Source organism: Ascaphus truei, chromosome 9, assembly GCF_040206685.1.
Source record: "Ascaphus truei isolate aAscTru1 chromosome 9, aAscTru1.hap1, whole genome shotgun sequence".
Taxonomy (NCBI): domain Eukaryota; kingdom Metazoa; phylum Chordata; class Amphibia; order Anura; family Ascaphidae; genus Ascaphus; species Ascaphus truei.
In genome coordinates this window covers 32,403,300-32,420,918 of record NC_134491.1, presented here as the reverse complement: position 1 = coordinate 32,420,918, position 17,619 = coordinate 32,403,300, and the positions used below count along the sequence as shown (strand labels likewise).

General features: G+C 43.9%; 1 protein-coding gene across 5 annotated transcripts in view; it reads right to left on the bottom strand.

The window, feature by feature from the left end:
* Positions 1–485: 485 nt before the first annotated feature.
* Positions 486–17,619, bottom strand: part of MAPKBP1 (mitogen-activated protein kinase binding protein 1) — a 99,441-nt gene continuing 82,307 nt past the window's right edge. For 4 of the 5 annotated variants that reach the window (XM_075614313.1, XM_075614314.1, XM_075614312.1 and 1 more), the window contains 15 exons: positions 17,255–17,330; positions 16,159–16,270; positions 15,192–15,255; positions 14,675–14,797; positions 13,704–13,798; positions 13,393–13,454; positions 12,747–12,962; positions 12,105–12,262; positions 11,629–11,762; positions 10,654–10,833; positions 9,340–9,424; positions 7,722–8,032; positions 6,240–7,100; positions 4,774–4,859; positions 486–4,242 (listed from right to left, as the gene is read on the bottom strand). In XM_075614313.1, the coding sequence (XP_075470428.1) occupies positions 3,940–4,242; positions 4,774–4,859; positions 6,240–7,100; positions 7,722–8,032; positions 9,340–9,424; positions 10,654–10,833; positions 11,629–11,762; positions 12,105–12,262; positions 12,747–12,962; positions 13,393–13,454; positions 13,704–13,798; positions 14,675–14,797; positions 15,192–15,255; positions 16,159–16,270; positions 17,255–17,330 (2,866 nt within the window). In that variant the 3' untranslated portion in view covers positions 486–3,939. The remainder of the gene's footprint in view (positions 4,243–4,773; positions 4,860–6,239; positions 7,101–7,721; positions 8,033–9,339; positions 9,425–10,653; positions 10,834–11,628; positions 11,763–12,104; positions 12,263–12,746; positions 12,963–13,392; positions 13,455–13,703; positions 13,799–14,674; positions 14,798–15,191; positions 15,256–16,158; positions 16,271–17,254; positions 17,331–17,619) is intronic. The other variant, XM_075614316.1, reaches the window with a different exon arrangement.

The window sequence follows — 17,619 nt, the reverse complement described above, 5'->3', positions numbered from 1 at the left end:
CCCTCTGGGTGGAATAGCCGTCACTCACTGCAGGAGCTTCCAATGTCACTCCACCACAATGCCTTGCTGCTGTGAATGCAAAGCATTGTAGGAAGCAACTTTGGAAGGTGCTGTTCTAATGGGCAGTTATACCACCCACGCAGGGGTGCAGGTTGGGGTCTTAGCAAGTCCACACGCGGGCTCCGGAACCAACCTTTACGGCCTGGGAACCAGATTTTAGGGCGAACCCCTTGCAAACACCTCGTGAACCCCCTGTACATTTATTCACTGAGCGAATACCGATTGTAAAGCTGTATTTAAAAAAAAAATATGTTGGAAATGCCGCTATCCTTAATAGGTCTCAAAATATTGTTTTATAATCACTAATAAAACCATCACATTGAGAAAGCGAAAACTACATGAACGTTACCACAATTAAGGTGTGAAAGGTTACACGCACGCTCAAAAATCTATTTCCACGCTTTGTACAAGGACTCCATACCACAAAAGTTTCACACTTTTATTGAAATTAAGACATGGAGTACAAAGAAATAAGAGTTTTTAAAAAAAACAACTGCCTCTTCTCCTTGGGACCAGAGGAGGAAGCAGATCACAGTGCAAAAAACAAACATAAAAACAATTGCTCCAATGATTAAAAAAAAAAAAAAAGCATTTTAAAAATGTCATCCTTTTTCCCTCCCCTTTCCTAAAAGATGAAGAATTAAAAAAAAGTACTTTTATAAGTTGTGTGCATCAGTGGGAAGCTCCCAGAGGCCTTGTGACCCTTAAACCTTAACTGCCGGGGAGACCTGTGGAACACTGTTGAAGGTGATGTGTGACTGAAGGCTTTAGTGTCCATTGTGAGTTAGGGCATGCAGCTTGCTCATGTTAAATCATTCCCTAGGTGAGGTCATCATGCATTAATCATCTCCATGCTCAAAAACTAAGCGTTTATACCAACCTGCCCAACCGATCGGCCCTTCTCGCGTTCTTCTTGCACTACTTAGGACAGTGAAAGCCAGCCTTTAGCAGCCAATGAGCCCCAAGTCCTATTCTGTTGCTTTTTTTTTTTTTTTTAAACCCGTTTTAAAGAGGGGGTCAGTTTAAACAGCAGCACTTCCACAAATGTCACATACATCGGCTTCATTCATTAACTAGACACTCACATGGCGCTTCGGAACGCAGTGCTATTTACAAGGAAAATGGCTCAGTTACCCAGAAACTTCCGAGGAATTGGAAACGGCTTTCTGAAATCAACGAGAAAATAAAGTGGCGGGTAGTTACATACAACCTGTTTTTTTCAAATGGGGGTTTTTCTTTACATTTTATTTTCTAAAAGAGACTTTGGAACATTGATCTCAAGTAAAACAGCTGCAAAATGTGCCACTTCAGTTAGATTACTAAATGTGAATACCAGCTGGGAGCAACATCAGGAGATTCAGGAACTGTATGAAGGGCGAGGAAAGCTGGACAGGACAAAGCCGATAAGACCAGCATTCCCGATTCTACAGCCCGAGCAGAGATGATGTTGAACCATATTAGTTATTGGCATTTGTGCGCAGTAAGCCGCTACGGCTGTTTAATTAACCAGATCCCCAAATCCTTCCTTGGAACACACGAGAATAGCGCCTATTCTATGCACGGATTACCACGCCCCCATACATTTCTGATTCCATTATTTGTAAATCATTTGATATGGTTGAAAACAAGAACTGCTCAACAAGGAATTCTAGCATTTAACCCGGCATTGCTTGCAAACACTCAGACCCGCTACAGTCTCACACAATCCTCCTTTACAGAGCTTGGCAAACATATACACAGTCACTTAAACCTTACCATCCCTATAATCTAGAAACCTACCAAAATGCATTCAAAACGACAAATCCCGGTTCACCTACACCAGGGGTGCTAAACATCAGTCCTCAAGCCCCCCCTAACAGGTCAGGTTTTACAGGATATCCCTGCAATCACCACAGGCGGCTCAATCAATCCCTGCTTCAGCACAAGTGGCTCAATCAGAGGCTGTCTGACGGAGGCACCTGTGCTGAAGCTGGGATATCCTGAAAAGCCGACCTATTTGGGGGGGCTTGAGGACTGGATTTGAGCCCCCTAATCTGCGTCATACTTAAGAGGCCCAGCCTCATAATTTTTCTAAACGCTATTTTCCTACAAGAAAAATAAAAACAAAATTTAATGCCATGTCCCTGCTGCATAGATGTCAAACTGTTCACATCATGCAATGGCAAATAAAAAAAAAAAAGGTCCTATCTTGCTGCTTCTCCATTACACGTACACATACATTCTTCAAAAATAAAACACAAGGAAATACATTCTAAAAAGGAATCAATTCCCCAATGCCAAATCTTCCTAAGGAAAGCCACCCTGCATTCTGCAGATACCAGCAAAGCGTGAGGAGTGAGCGAGTCTGCTGCAAGGTTTATGGGGGCGGATGCTGCTCCGTGACTGCTTACAGCAAATACATTTATTGGGCGTAAAAAGAAAGCCATATGGCGTTAGATAAAACTGCACACAAAAAGGTCGCTAAAAGTTTTAACGCGTATGGCTTTTATAAAAGAATATTCAACGCGTGGCATTATAATGCAAAATAACTAATGTAGTTCTGGAGCAAAACTGCTGGAACTGATCCAAATGCGAGTGTTTATGTCTCATCTGCCCTGGGGTAGTTATTGTAAGGGCTGTTTACATATGACCAATAACCTTGTAATAGCAAGAACCAAAGCCCAGTGTCGGGTAGTTTCATGGGGCAAGGAAAGATGGGGAGAAAAAAAAAAGGTCTAGTCGTGCGTCAAGCAGATGTGGTGGGGATTTTTGAGGGGTCCGAGATTGCCATCAACTCAAAACGTGCACAAGTTGAAAGACAATTCTGTTAATCCCAGAGGGATTTGCTGGAACATATAAGAAAGTGCTGAAGACTTGTATAGAAAACCCTTATCACCTCCCCGAAGTCAGACTGTCTGTAACAAATAAATACTACTGTACATGCAAACAAAAACACAGCAAACAAACAGAGGTCAATCGAAAGTGAACACCTGCAAACGCTCAGCATAATGTGATGGTTATTAGCAAAATGACTGTCTTCTTGCAGATTTAAGGATATCCTTGCTTCAGCACAAATGGCTCAATCAGTGGCTCAGTCTTCGACAGCCACTTGTGCTGAAGCAGGGATATCCTGAAGACCTGGCCTGTTGGGCGGTCTTGAGGACTGGAGTTGAGAACCCTTGATGTAATTGTATCCAAGCATTGTCACAGTGTTTGCGGAGCATTTCTGGCTATGCCAACCATTGTGTATATTTTTGTGATAGGTGCCAGAGCTGAATAAACGTATCACAGCTCCTTAGATTGTGAAAGGCTTAACGAAAAGTTAGGCTGGCCCATTCCAACGATGAACGGACATAAGAAAGCAGTCATAATACAATGCTAAAATGTAAACCGATCCTCAAAAACAGTCACCCCCCGCCAACCTCAACGAAATGGCTGCGACATATTGGATGGATTGTCTCTCTCGGAGCGAAACGGCGAGCTGAAGAACGGAAACACTTAAAGCTAATCAATAATTTAAAAATGTAAAAAAGAAACACTTAATAAAAGGCCCAGGCGTTGTTAATGGGTTCACCACAAAAAGCGTTCTGTATACCTGCGAGTAACTGGAAGCAGAAACAGAACGGCCAAGATGGCTCTGCCCAAGAAGGGACCCATTTGTGAAAAGGCCAAGTACTGCTGGTTTAAAGGAATTGCTGTAACAGAACCATTTCAACCTTAACCCTGGCTGCTAGTGTAGAAGACACCAAAGTAGGTTTATTTTAGCGTTTTAATTAAGAGTCTAATAAAAACAGTTTTTGCCTCGCAGGACTCCTTAGGGAGGTCTCCTTTCTTGAACGCTGATGGAGCAAAAAGAGTTCCCCATTCTCCGATGTGCATTAAAGGATTCACGTAACCGGATTAAAGTTTTTTGTCCATCCTTCTCTCCACCGCCTGCAGCAAGAGTTCGGAGTATTGTTGTAGCAGAGCGAGGGTTTTGTCCTCTCCCAGATGCCGGGTTCCGGATCCCATCGGCGAGCTGCCAGCTACTGGAAGCCCCGCCATTTCGCCGCCATTCTCTTCCCGCCGTGACTCCTCCGTACCTGGCTCGCCCTCTCCGTCTTTCAAGGTATCCAGTTCCCTCTTCACCATGCCGAATGTTTCCGCCAGGAGGCCGGCTATCTTGTAGCGTTCCTCGTTTGTTGCTGGTTCATGTGTGGTCACCTGAAGGAGAGGGAAAATGATACAGCAAACAAAAAAATGGTTATATTTTTTTGAGTACATTTGACCATAGCTTGCGCCCCCCACATTTAGAAACCAGTATCTGGTGCCAGACAAGAACGGTCGTCCCGTTCATTTGAATGATCTTCTCCCGAATGAAGACTAATTAACTCTATACCCATTTATTATACTTCTGGGTTACTGGGTCTGCTCTTTCCCCAGTTAAGTGTCCCCATGTTCCCCTTCCTCCCTCACCATTTGGATGGGATGTATAAATAGGAGTAGGCGGAACTGGCAAAATCCATTTCCCGGACTCTCCATATGTTCCACAGTGTAAAATCCGTTGACCAATTCCAGTTTCAATTAAAATAATCGCCCATCTCTAAATAAGATGCTTCTTTCATATGGGCGAGTTGTCAAGCAATTCAGAGCCACCGCTGAATAAAAAACCTGCACGGTTAATTAATAGCCTGTGTTCTGTTATAATTAGCATGAAATGTACTCGAATGTTCAGGAAGCAGATCCACTACTCACCGTTCTGTACAGACTCAGAGCCCTGCGCAGGCTGTCCTGTAAATCCGACGCAATCAGCTCACACTGCTCAAAACTGACGGCTGATCCTGAAATACAAGAGACCACAGTTGATTTAACATACAAGACCAATTACACATGGTTTTTAATACACTTTAGAGACAGGAGATTCCCCAAGGGGAGATGCGATTCCCATACTGTCGATTGGTGGTTTTCAACATTTGAAGAACTATGGCGCCCGTAAATTTATTGTGGCAGTTCTACTTATCTGCTGTATGTTCTGCATGTAAAATATTGCTCTGGTAGCACTTACAATTTAGCCACCAGATTTGATACGATATACAATTTATCAACAGTAATCTCACATGCAATAACCATTATTTATTTAATACATTTAAAAATGTGGCAAAACAAAAATCATTGGCTCATGCAAAGTAAATTACCCATTACCAAGAGTTCAAGAAACCAAAAGGTAACCTTGCAGAGAACATATGAACAGCAGCACAGCCTTCATTATATTTGCTGTTATAGAACAATTCTTGTGGCTGTGCAGTTCCCCTAAAATGTATTACACTGTGGGCTACTTATTAGCTCTTTGGTTCATTTTTTGCTTTACATTACCACCGTGTCTTTTGTGACTTTCTTTCCTATTAACATATTAAATTAATTTGGCTTATTCCCTTTTCTTTCCATTTGAGTGCTTGGAACCCCCCTGTTATATTTGGAGAGAGGAAATGGGGTCCCTCTCGGTTCCCGTGTGCACCTACCATACCTCGATTTTTCTTTGAGTGATGTCTGCCCTCAGTATATACCATAAATGTAGTGTTCTGACAAAATCAGGGCCACCCGGAGTAATAACTTCAGTTAAAGCTGCAACAAAATACTTCACAGGCTGGGACAGCACCATGTTAAGCAATGGAAATGCTGCACACTTATTTTAGCAAAGGGTACCTGAAGTTCAAATAAGCTTTACAAGGAAGATCCTTTTGGTTTCCCATTGATACAAATATTAAGATACACAATCAAACTAAAAAAAAGTCAGAAACAAACAACTATAAATCAAATGTAAAATCTGGGTTCATCAATGCCCCATACTATACATGCAGACGCACAGGAGCTACACAAGGATAAGTGAGATCACCCAGTATCTCTACTTGCAGGTAGCTTTGCAATGCCTTGCTACCCCCTGAGTAACAAAAAAAGAGGTCAATCCACTGTGTAAACTTGCAAAAGCTTTGTGGGGGGGTTGACGAGAGCATGCCATAAAAAGGAAGAAGAAAAGAAGAAGTGAAGAAGACAAGTAACAAGTGCCTCACCATTCTGGGGGTGGCTTATGGAACGAGACAGGCGTGGACAAGACGAGACAGGCCAGAGGCTGGTCGGAGAGAGATGAGATGGAATTGGGAGGTGACTCAAACAGATAGGAGAGAGAAATGGAGAGACCAACAAGGGTTGACCTCTGTGCCCACCTGTGTCCAATGCTGGTGCTGCACTGAGCGAGGGAGACCGTGGTCTGATGGGTTCAACCGGGCAAAGCCCTGAACGGTAGTCTGGAGTGTGGCCAATAGTAGAGGCTCTCCCTCTAGGAATAGGTTTCATGCTTTCTGAATTTGAGCCCGTACTTTCTTGAAACTCATTCAATTTGGGGACGATTGTGGCATGCTCTTCTTGACAGCCTCTTCTATACCCAGTGTCCTCTGATGGACTATGTTTCCCTAACCCAAAAGAAGTTTGGCTATCACCCTTACAAGCTAGGTCAGGAAATGAAGGTTTTGCTTTGCCGTTTGCTGCTGGAGATTTCGGTGACTCCACTTCGAGTGAGCCTCTGCTTCTACCAAGGGTGAGCAGGGGTCGGTCAGGCAGTGGTTTTGCAATGTCAAGAGTCAGATGTGCCCGATTCTTGGTTTGAAATGTCTTGGGCGTGGAACAGTTTGTGACCAGCTGCAGAGTGGGTTTCAGAATGATGTTGTCCTTTACTTGTGGCTTGTTCTCGAATTCCACAAGACTAAGAAAAGGTCCTATCTCCTGTTCAAGGAAGCTGCTCTTCTCATCAAAGCTGGTTGAAGCCTCCGGGGTATCTCCAAGATTCAAATTTTCCCCCATAGATACACTCCGGGATATCTTGGCAATGGAGCTGGTAGTTGGGTTCATGTAGGATCGGCCTTTTGTAGATTTGACTTCCTTTGCCTGGAGTGTCCCAGACTGAACACTTTCCACTTTCACCAGGGTGGCAGGCAATGTACGGCGGTGACTGGCCTTCTGCTCCTTTTCAGCTGGTGTCTGAGTCTGTGGACGCAACTTGACAGCAAATCCAGTGGCAGTTTTATCATCTGTACAAGCAAAAAAAGACTAAGCTCTTAATGGTTCAGATTCCATGATCCACATATTTCAAATGAAGTCTAATGCTCCTACACCTCTATTTTACAATATTTTGATTTCTACTTTCTCCCATAAATAAACGGCGGTTGTCGGGAAACCTGGAAAAAAGGGGATTTCAGAATGACACGAGACAGATGGTAACCTAAAAAACAGGAATTCGGTAAATAAAATCAGGCACTGAAGGGGTTATTTCACACCACCTGTTTCTTGTGTCAGTCACTATTCTGTGTTATCCTCCGTGAATACAGATGTAGCAGATGTTACTGCATCCGTTAACGTAGTGCTTTGCATGGACGCCAGTGCATTATTTAACATTAGTGCTATTGAAAACAATGGTTAAGGAGATAATGCGTGTTAGTTACCATATATTATTTTGTGAGTTCTCACATTCATGAAAATAACCTCTGCTACAGCTGTAACTTTTTCCTTTGGCGTTTGTTGATCCACATGCAGCAGAGTTATGTAGTTATGTGGGGAGATTGTAGCAAGACAAAGAGCTGGCATCTATGCCATAACAAGTACATTCAGTGCTCTCCCTGGTACACTAGGACTTCAGCCAACCTCCATCTTACCTTCGCGTACAAGGTCATGGACAGACTGGGTCTTCCTTATGTTTGAAACTATAGTGGGGCTTGTGGGAGAAAATGGCCCTGCTTTTCCCATGTTATTGCCAACGGCCCTAATACTTTCTGGGGCCTGTTTCCTCTTCCGTTGAGAGTAGGCAGGTCTTTGAAGGCTGGTGCCTTCCTGTAGAAGATCCATCGCACCTGGACTTTGTGGGTCATGTCCGTTGACTTGTGTGGAATCCACCAGTGGGGTCTGAGGAAAGAACTCTGGGCCAATCCTTTGATCAAACAGACTAGGAAAGGGGACAGGTTGTTCCCTGTGGAGAAAAAGGAAATCAAAACAATGCAGACCTATACCACAAACAGTGCATATGCAACAAGGCCGGCAACACTTTGGTTAAAAGATCCCACGCTCGCATCGCTATTACTTTATTTCTTTGCGTCATGACTTGTAGGAAATGTTAGAGGTACCAAGGTCAATAGAGGTACCAAGGTCAATAGAGGTACCAAGGTCAATAGAGGCACCAAGGTCAATAGAGGCACCAAGGTCAATAGAGGCACCAAGGTCAATAGAGGCACCAAGGTCAATAGAGGCACCAAGGTCAATAGAGGCACCAAGGTCAATAGAGGCACCAAGGTCAATAGAGGCACCAAGGTCAATAGAGGCACCAAGGTCAATAGAGGCACCAAGGTCAATAGAGGCGCCAAGGTCAATAGAGGCGCAATAGAGGCGCCAAGGTCAATAGAGGCGCCAAGGTCAATAGAGGCGCCAAGGTCAATAGAGGCGCCAAGGTCAATAGAGGCGCCAAGGTCAATAGAGGCGCCAAGGTCAATAGAGGCGCCAAGGTCAATAGAGGCGCCAAGGTCAATAGAGGCGCCAAGGTCAATAGAGGCGCCAAGGTCAATAGAGGCGCCAAGGTCAATAGAGGCGCCAAGGTCAATAGAGGCGCCAAGGTCAATAGAGGCGCCAAGGTCAATAGAGGCATCAAGGTCAATAGAGGTATCAAGGTCAATAGAGGTATCAAGGTCAATTGCTCGGATCGAACACTATATTAATGGATCTTGAGGAAGGCTAAACACTGCTGCAGACCATGAACACAGGGCCCCATTTAAAAGATCAGCATTAAGGGTAGATGCAAGCTATTTCAATGTATTAGATTGTGATTCACAATGTGAATGTTTAGCTGCTACTGTGATCATTAAAAACCAATGTAACTGTAAAAGAAACTTTAATGATTGTGGGTTCAATTTTGCTTGGAGGAATTGATGGTGGCAAAAACACCTTGGCTATATGCGAATGTAGTTTGTCCGTTACATTAAAAAAAAAAAAAACAAGTTCAAATGAGAAGCCAGGGGGTCCCCGGAGTTAGGACCTCTGCCATTCAGCTCCAGGGTACACTGTTCAGATTGCTGCTTTAAGTTCTATTACTGCACGGTCATTAATAAGATCAAGGTACTGGTAACAGCCAGGGAAATTCCTGCTGCATGGGTTACTCCATTTGCATTTTACCAAATGCTGCACCCAACTCTCCCTGCTCCAACACCTTTCCCGCTACCCTGCACAATATAGAACGATCCTTAAAGACACAAATAAACATTTCTGCCAACGCAGAGAGGTAAAGACCTGAGAGCTGGTGTCTGGGCCATCGCTAGGAAACGGGACGAGATACTGGCACACTCGCTCCTTTCTGAGGTCGGGACTGGTCCCTCTGTGGATGCAGAGAAAAAGTGTATATCAAGAGGCATGTTTGTTACAGACTATGGGGGTTCTGCTCTAAAGTGCCGATCAGGCATCAACACACAGGATCATCTCCCACTGACTTGAATGGAGTTTGTGCCTGATCAGCACCAACGCACTTTAGAGCAGAACCGCCTATAACTGTGGAGTGCAGTATCACTTTGGATAGAATGATGTCTAACTGAAGCCCCATAAGCAACATTCAGAGTCAAATAACTTCTCCAACATCTACTTCATAACCAGACTGATTATGGGATGTTTTGTAACTATTTTTTCACTATACTGTACAAGTACAAAAATCACATGGCTCAGGTTTCAAACATGAGATTCTTCTTTGACTCAACACCGACTTGCATTCAGAGAGCAAATTGATGTTACATTATCAGAGGTCTTCTACATTACGCTGGTATAACAGTGCTACCATCACTGCATCCTGTGTTCTTGTGGTTTATCAGATGGAAGAGTGATTGCAATCCCAGGTTGTAAAAACAGTGAATGCAATGCATCAGATGCATTGTAAGGAACCCCAACCCTCTCTAATAGCCCGTCTGAGATCAGGAGCATTATAAATTATTCTGTATGTGGTACAATTTACAAATGACCTGACAATTGCAGGGAACCCTTTAGTGATGCTCCTAATATCAGACGCACTATTGGAGAGGGTGTTTGGGTTCCTTATGATGCATCTGATTTCAGACGCGCTATTAGAGAGGGTTGGGGTTCCTTACAAGGCATCTGATGTCAGACGCGCTATTAGAGAGGGTTAAGGTCCCGCAGACTAAGAATATTATTACAGGATTCCTTAAACAAAAAAAACAAAAAAGTTGAAAACCACCAACAAGAACTCCACAAATGTAATGCCTTAGTTCAGTGAGCCCACTTTCCAAAATGAAACCCCAGTCTATTCAAACCCAGATCATACAAAAATGAGAGTCCCACTCCACTTGAAAGACTAGATTGGCCAATGTTGGTAAATGGTCGTGGGGGTGGATACATGGTAGGTGAATATCTGTAATAGCAACTGAAGCTCAAAACCAGCATAGATTCTGCGTGATCTGGTAAAGACAGAATATGTTCATTTAACGCCAATACCAGGCAAAAAACTAATCTCTTTGGGGGAAGGATTGACATTGCTTGTAGTGTTCTTCTTGTACACAGACGAGTTCTATATAAAACAGTTATATGAATCATGTTATGAACCTGGCCCGTTGCTGGCAGAAAGAGTCCCGAAGTGCTGCTTGAGGAACTTCTCCTGATCTGGTGTCTGTGGGACCTCTCCGTCCAGCACAAGGTTCTGCGTCTCCTCATCAACCTCTGCCTGCTCCTCCAGATCCGAGGAGTTCCCATCTACACTCAGGGGCTCTGTGCTTTCCGAGTCCTCTGTGTTCCAAGTACAGTCACAAAATGAGACAAGACAACCCGTTAAAATCATTTTAGAGCTGGAACCGCCAACAAGTCCCTTTGTCACCAACCGAGTTAAGGTTATAATGTTCGGATTATTTGAATATTCAAGGTCATATGTACTAAGCTGTCTTTCCCCACAATACGCCATCCGCCGCTGGAAGACACATTACAGCCCATTGACTTATATGGGCTGTACGGGGTGTTATGGCAGAAGACTGCATAGGATATATGGTCCTACGTTTTACATGAACAAATCAGAACATGCATATGCCCTAAAATAAGAACAGATTTGTATTATATTTCCCTTGTACAGAACGCTTTAGAATATATCTTTTAGAATTTTGTTTAACGGGTTGGTACGTTATTCAGGATGTGAGGTTACATTTTAAATACATTTGCTTTGTATCTTCCTAAAGTTAATAAAAAGGTTATAAATATCTGAAATCCATGAACTAATAGAGGATGGTTATTCTGATCTTTAAGAGAGCGTCATCTCAGTGAAGTCCATGACAACCACTAGTGTGTGTTAGAGGAAGACCCCACTAAAAGGTCTATGGGGTAACTACGTAGTAAGGAGGTAGAGTGTGGTGTTATTGGGGTTCGCACGCCTCACTGTACCTCCTACGTGCAGCAACTTCTGTAGGTCACATAATCAGAAGACAAAATCTATTGTTTGACAAGATTGTGGATTCAGGAACGAGAGACAGAGAAAGGTTTAGGGTATGCTAAACTTGGGGTTACAAGCAGTGAATATGCAAGGTAGACTCTGACCTTCATTGGGGTGCTCCGGGCTGGACAGCCGGCTGCTGCTGTAATCTACAGAACAGGCGCTGTCAGGGCTGTGCTTCTCGTGACACACGTTGTCATGGTAACCTCCGTGGGGATGGCCTTTCACCTCAAACTCACTGCAAATCAACAGAAGGACAATGTACAAACCTGGTGCCTACCAACCCAAGGCTTCCAAAAGCCAAGGACAGGAGACTCTTAAGGCTGTCCAGTTAACCTCATCTCCTCAGAGCAGGACTGGGTTTTCAAGAGATCCCATGAAGTTATTTTATAGAGATTCTAACAACTGTCCCAAATAACCCCCGTCATGCCAGAGGCATGCAATACTTCATAGGCAGGTTTCAAAAAGGAACCGTGAACACCACTGCCCCATTCACCCCCCAAAAAGGGAGATAGAGAGGGAATCCCATCACCCATAACTATGGAGTGCTGTAAAATGTTTATGGAAGTTGAGCTGTTACCTGCAGGCGTCTAGAGTTTGATCCTCTCCGATCTCAGGGTAGATGACACATTCCTTGTCTTCTGGGGTCTCCAGTTCCTGGGTGAACACCCCATCCTCACAGGACATTAGCCGGATAACCCGGGGGTGAGATAGGTTGCCCATGAGACCAAACGATTCCTGGGGAAGAAAGTGCAGCAATCGCACGAGTGATGCTACTGAAATGGGGACCTCACTAGCAAACCTAAAATCACCATCCCACAGTCACAATATATTTTTTTTGGTAGCTTTTTAAAAGCACTTAAATATTGCCCATAGTGCTACAGAGCTACTTAAGGACACTTCCTGATTTGTACTTTATTGCCCCGAGAACACACTGTAAGCAGGCCGACCGGCACAATGCTTTCCTTCGTGGAATAGTGCGCCTGTTTAAAGAGCCAGGGTCTACGCTAGTAACCATCCTTGTCCATCTTAAAGTAGGCCTATTAAAAGGATCGCCTATAGAAAACAAAAATGTAAGACGTTTAGCAGAGACCGCTTTGGAAAGCTGCACGGAGATACTTCGTAAAGTTCTGCAGCACGCCATATCCATTCTCATGAGGGCCGACACTGGAGTGTAAGTTTCTGGCATGGCTTCAGCTTTGGTCTGTAGCCCATTTCTCACCTTGCTGATCTGCAAGTCTGAATCCACCCGCTTTGCTCCCTGCTCCCCATTGGTCTGTGGAATGATCTCACACGGGGAGAAGGATTCCAGTTGGCGAAGATCAAGCATGGACTTGACCGTCATCTCGATGTTACCAGCTGGCTGAGACCAGCGGACGCGCTGCCTGGGCAGCTTTCCCAGGAGGTCGGAGCGTTGGGAAGTGGACGTTTCTTTCCCCTTGGAAAAAGGAAAGAAGTCAGATGGTAAAGCTGCACAGGGCAGAAGATGCTGCATGAAAACGCAGGTAATGTACAGAAACACTGAAATACAGGAGACATTAAAGGGACAATCCCTCTTTAGGACCAGCGTATACTAGCATTAGTTAGCTCGCCATGTTTACAAACGAAGACTTGGGAGGGGTTCGATTTCCTCCCACTACTTCCTTTTGTGCGATATTACGACGTACAAGAGTTTGCACATGCAAAACCCCTATATCATATCAATAATATTTACAAATAAAAACAGGGTATGAGAAGGTCATAGAAATAACACTCCACTATGGCCAGGTCAGTATGATCCTTCTGGAATCCCAGCAAGGCAGAGCACAGTTAATAAATGCCACATGTAAAGGGGGTGGGGGGGGAGGGAACAAAAACACAAGACTAACCCTCGTCTCCCAGTAGGATCTTGGTCCAAAAGACTTGGGGTCATTGGTAGCCTTACCAGAACCTAGCCACAAGGAAAGCAGACGTTAATATAAAACTTACACAAGTAATTATTGGGACAGTATACAATAAGAGACCAGTGAGGTTCTAAAGGGACCAAAGTGAACTTTGTTGGGTTGGATCTTTTGCTTAACTATCTCTTTAAAAAAAATTATAAAGTATTTATATTACATGATAACCAGTCTCATTCTGTAATAACTAGTGTCATACAGAATATTTACATAAATTAATGTTTTAGACGGAAACTCCTTACTGGTCATTTCCTCGTCACTCCCATCATCGATACCCTCTTTGTCACTGTCCGACGATAGTACTGGGGCCGGAGACATCACAGAGATGGTTTCACGCCTGTAACCAATATTGTAAAGAGATTGGACTCAGAGCACATCACTATGGGTGCCATGTGCCTCAAAATTAGAGATTCAGTCCTACACAGAACCAAATTGTACAGGTGTCAGTGATGTGTGAATTAGGTTAAACCAACGATAAGCAGGTTCATGGCTGCCACTTGTACTTTGCTTTAACAGGGACTTATGATCAAAAACATGCCTGAAGAAAGTCCAATATCATCTGCAAGAAACAGCCCGGGTCTTCCCTGTTATCAAGACACGTGTGGAAGGTACACCACGCCGCATTAAATCCCCCAAAAGTCTCTGCTTCTCCTACTCCATGCCTTGAGTTGTAGCCGCCTCGGTTCTGGATGATACACTGGGCCCTGCGATGATCAGACCTTCTCTTAATGGCAGCACGCAGTGGGGTTCTTCTGTTCACTTCACCAGCTCAGTGAAGCAGGCCCGTGTGGGCCAGAAGGGGACTTCAGTTGCATTAGAATCTTATTGGATGGTTGAATGAATTTGTATCTATGAGTTGATTAGATGTTCCTCTCTGGCTTATAAAATACAGATTATGTTGCACATAGGACCAATATACAGTATAGTCATTATTACAGAAATCTGCCTTCGGTCCTACACAGAGGAGCTGCAACCCACAGGTAAGTGTGGCCTTGGGACGCAGAAGCGAATCTTCCCAACACATGCATAATTTAGCATTTCGTGCTTGGGACTCTCCCAGAACATAACCATGGAACAAAGTGTGGTGTAAAAATCTGGACAGGTCAGCCAGGCATTGCAAACCCCTCAGGCGCTTAAAGCCACAGACTCCACGGGAGAACATAAAGCTCCCCTCCCGTCTGTATTATGGGGCACCCGTCCATAAACACGTTACCTGGTGTTTGCAGACTTGTGTGGTGCCGCTTTCTCCGCCTGCTTTCCACGTTGTCTCATCTCAGCGAGTCTCTGGCGCATGCCGATAGTCATCTCTGAGCTCAGGCGCCAGATAAAGATGCAGCTGCAAAGAAACACAGGTTTGCGTCACGGGGACGAACAACCTTTTTATTGGCATTCAAACAAGAATGAAAATAAACTGCATCTAAAAAAAAGACTTTAATCTCACAACTACAGGGGCTGCCGACAAAAACTGAGTGATTGGTTGAACGCAAAGTGCGTGTAATAGCGCCTATGCCCTGATATCACACAAATGTAACACTTTGTTACCCGCACTACTCTGAAGCTAGGTGACCAATGCACGTTCATTTACTGCTCTGTGCGGTCAGCAGCCTCATCAAAAAGTGTCCATGTAAAAATAAATACAATGCTGCCTGAATACCATTTTTTATGCATTTTATGGTAGACGCATTGTTGGTTTAATATAACTATTTTGACTCCTGGTACACGTTCCTTACCTGTCTCCAGACACAGAAATCAGGTGTTTGCAGTCATTGGTAAACTTCATCCCCGTTACAATCTCTGGGTAAAAAAAAGCAGAAGGGTCACTTGTCTATTAACACCTTGGCGGTGTTGCTGTCCCTTACGGTGAGAGGACTGAAGAAGGTAAGATGTGAATGGAGAGGGTGGGAGGCTTGGGGGAAATTCGAGGAATGACTTCATGGAAAGGGTGGTGGATTCATGGAATACCCACCCAGAGGTGGCAAAGGTGAATATAGTTAGGCAATTAAAAAAATGTTTGGAATAGATGGGAGGCGACGCTACATATGAAAGCCAAGGCTCAAAGCGTGTCTGAGGTTTTACATCACATGAGAAGACAGCCAGACTAGGAGGCCCACATAGCTCTTATCTGCCGTCAAATGCTATGAGAGAGGTCACGTATATGTATATAATGTAACTCAATAGACCAATTCAGAGATAGGATCCTAAAGCCAGGAAGGCTCAATAAGCCACAAGTTAGCCCCTTTGTGCAAGAGTCAAGCAACACACAAGTCTATATCTCATTCATATAGTGATATCAAAACACACAGATGGATCATTTGTGGCAGATAACATTTTTCTCGACAACCGTAAACACAGAAGCCAAGAAAAATACTGGCAATAATGCCAAATCGGTGCTCCTATAACCTGCATATAATGCCACTTAATCCCACCCAACAGAAATTAAGAAACCCTTCCTAACTAGAGTCTTTCCAATTGGTTATTGCAGAGTTCCTTGCCATTGCAGAGCTGGTATTGGCCCCAGTTGGGGCTACTTTACTTCTTCATGGAGAAAGAGCATGGCTATGTAGGGATGGGAAGTATAGAGAGATATTCAGTGGGCCTATGCAGTGCAGCATGTCCATGTCAAGATGGAAGATGGATTTAACATTGAGTGCGAACAATGGAGTTGGTACGGTCAACATGAACCTTGCAAAAATTTACCAGAGTGTCCAAACATGGTGGCAACACACTCCCCGGAGTAGAAGTCAAAGATGGACAAGTTTTTGTCTGAACTGCTGGTGGCAATATAAAGTCCAGAGGGGTCGGTCTGAACCTAGAGAGAAGACAAAGACCAAGGTTAACCACTCTGCTACAAAAGCAAAGAGAAGCACAGGTCTCTCAGAGCAGGGTATAAAAACAAACATATGGACTCATTTACAAACCAGTGCTATTCCATGGGATCTTCCAGGGCTGAACACTACGGGCCCATCATAAATATGGCCCATTAACCAATTACAGGACATTTAACAGAATAGTTTATTCTGCTTTGTTCAGGCGCATTCTCAGTTTACTATAACAGAACACACACAATTTTCAGAAAGGACACACACACACACACACACACACCACACACACACACTTTGCAGTAAGTAGTTGCCTCAATAATGTGACTCCAAAACCACGAGGCCACTTTACTGTCATTTCCCCACATCCTGAGGCCATTGGAACTCTATTTTAAAACGGGTTATGGTTACTACACCTTTAAAAGTGGTCTGTTTAATTTTTTTAGTTCAAAAGTGGCATCTAAAGAACTTGTGCGCCACGGAGTAAATGTTCAGTAAAATCTATTTTTTGCACTTGAACCAATTCTCACAGTGGCTCAGTCATATATAATTATATCAGTGCACAGATGTGTAGTAGAATTCACAGGCAGATTAAATGGTTTCCTGACAACACTACAATACCTTCACCACTGATCTCCCACTTCAAAAGACACGCACTCATTCTACTTCCATTTAAAGGTCTCCTTGTTCTTTGCAGCTGATCTGTCTGTTCTCCCACCTCTCACTCCATATTAAGCAATGCCTGGTGCGAAATAATCTACTATTCATTCGAGCAAACGACTTCCACAACTCTTCCCTGCATAGATTCTAGCCCTAATCGCTGACCGTTGTATATATTTAACTAAAACTCTAGAAACGAAACTTTAGGCCTCAGAGCCATCATGTTGTAAATAAGGCACCGGAAGAGTGGTTTCTCTCAGATAATCTGACGACAATCACCACTGTGTTAAAAAGCTTATCAAAACATGACGTACTTTAATAAGTGTCCCGTCCTCACTCTGTGACCCTTTATACAGCTTCTTCTGCTTCCCACTGCTGATGTTAAAGATCCTAATGGGCAAAATAGAGGCACAGGGTTATACATGCAGATCCATTAGAGGCATTCATGTAAAGCGGCAGGGAAACGTATGGTCCAGCAGTCTACTCGCAGACAGGCCCAGGAATGTATGAGACCCCGTCCCAACACATCACCAGGTTATTAAAGCCAGTCTCACATCCACTAGATGCAGCAATAAAACTAAAAACGCTCCCTTGTCCCACATTCTCCATCATTTAGAACGGTTAATGCCATTTTACAGGAAAAGCTGGCGGTAGAAATAAAAATCGGAGTCCTTTTTTT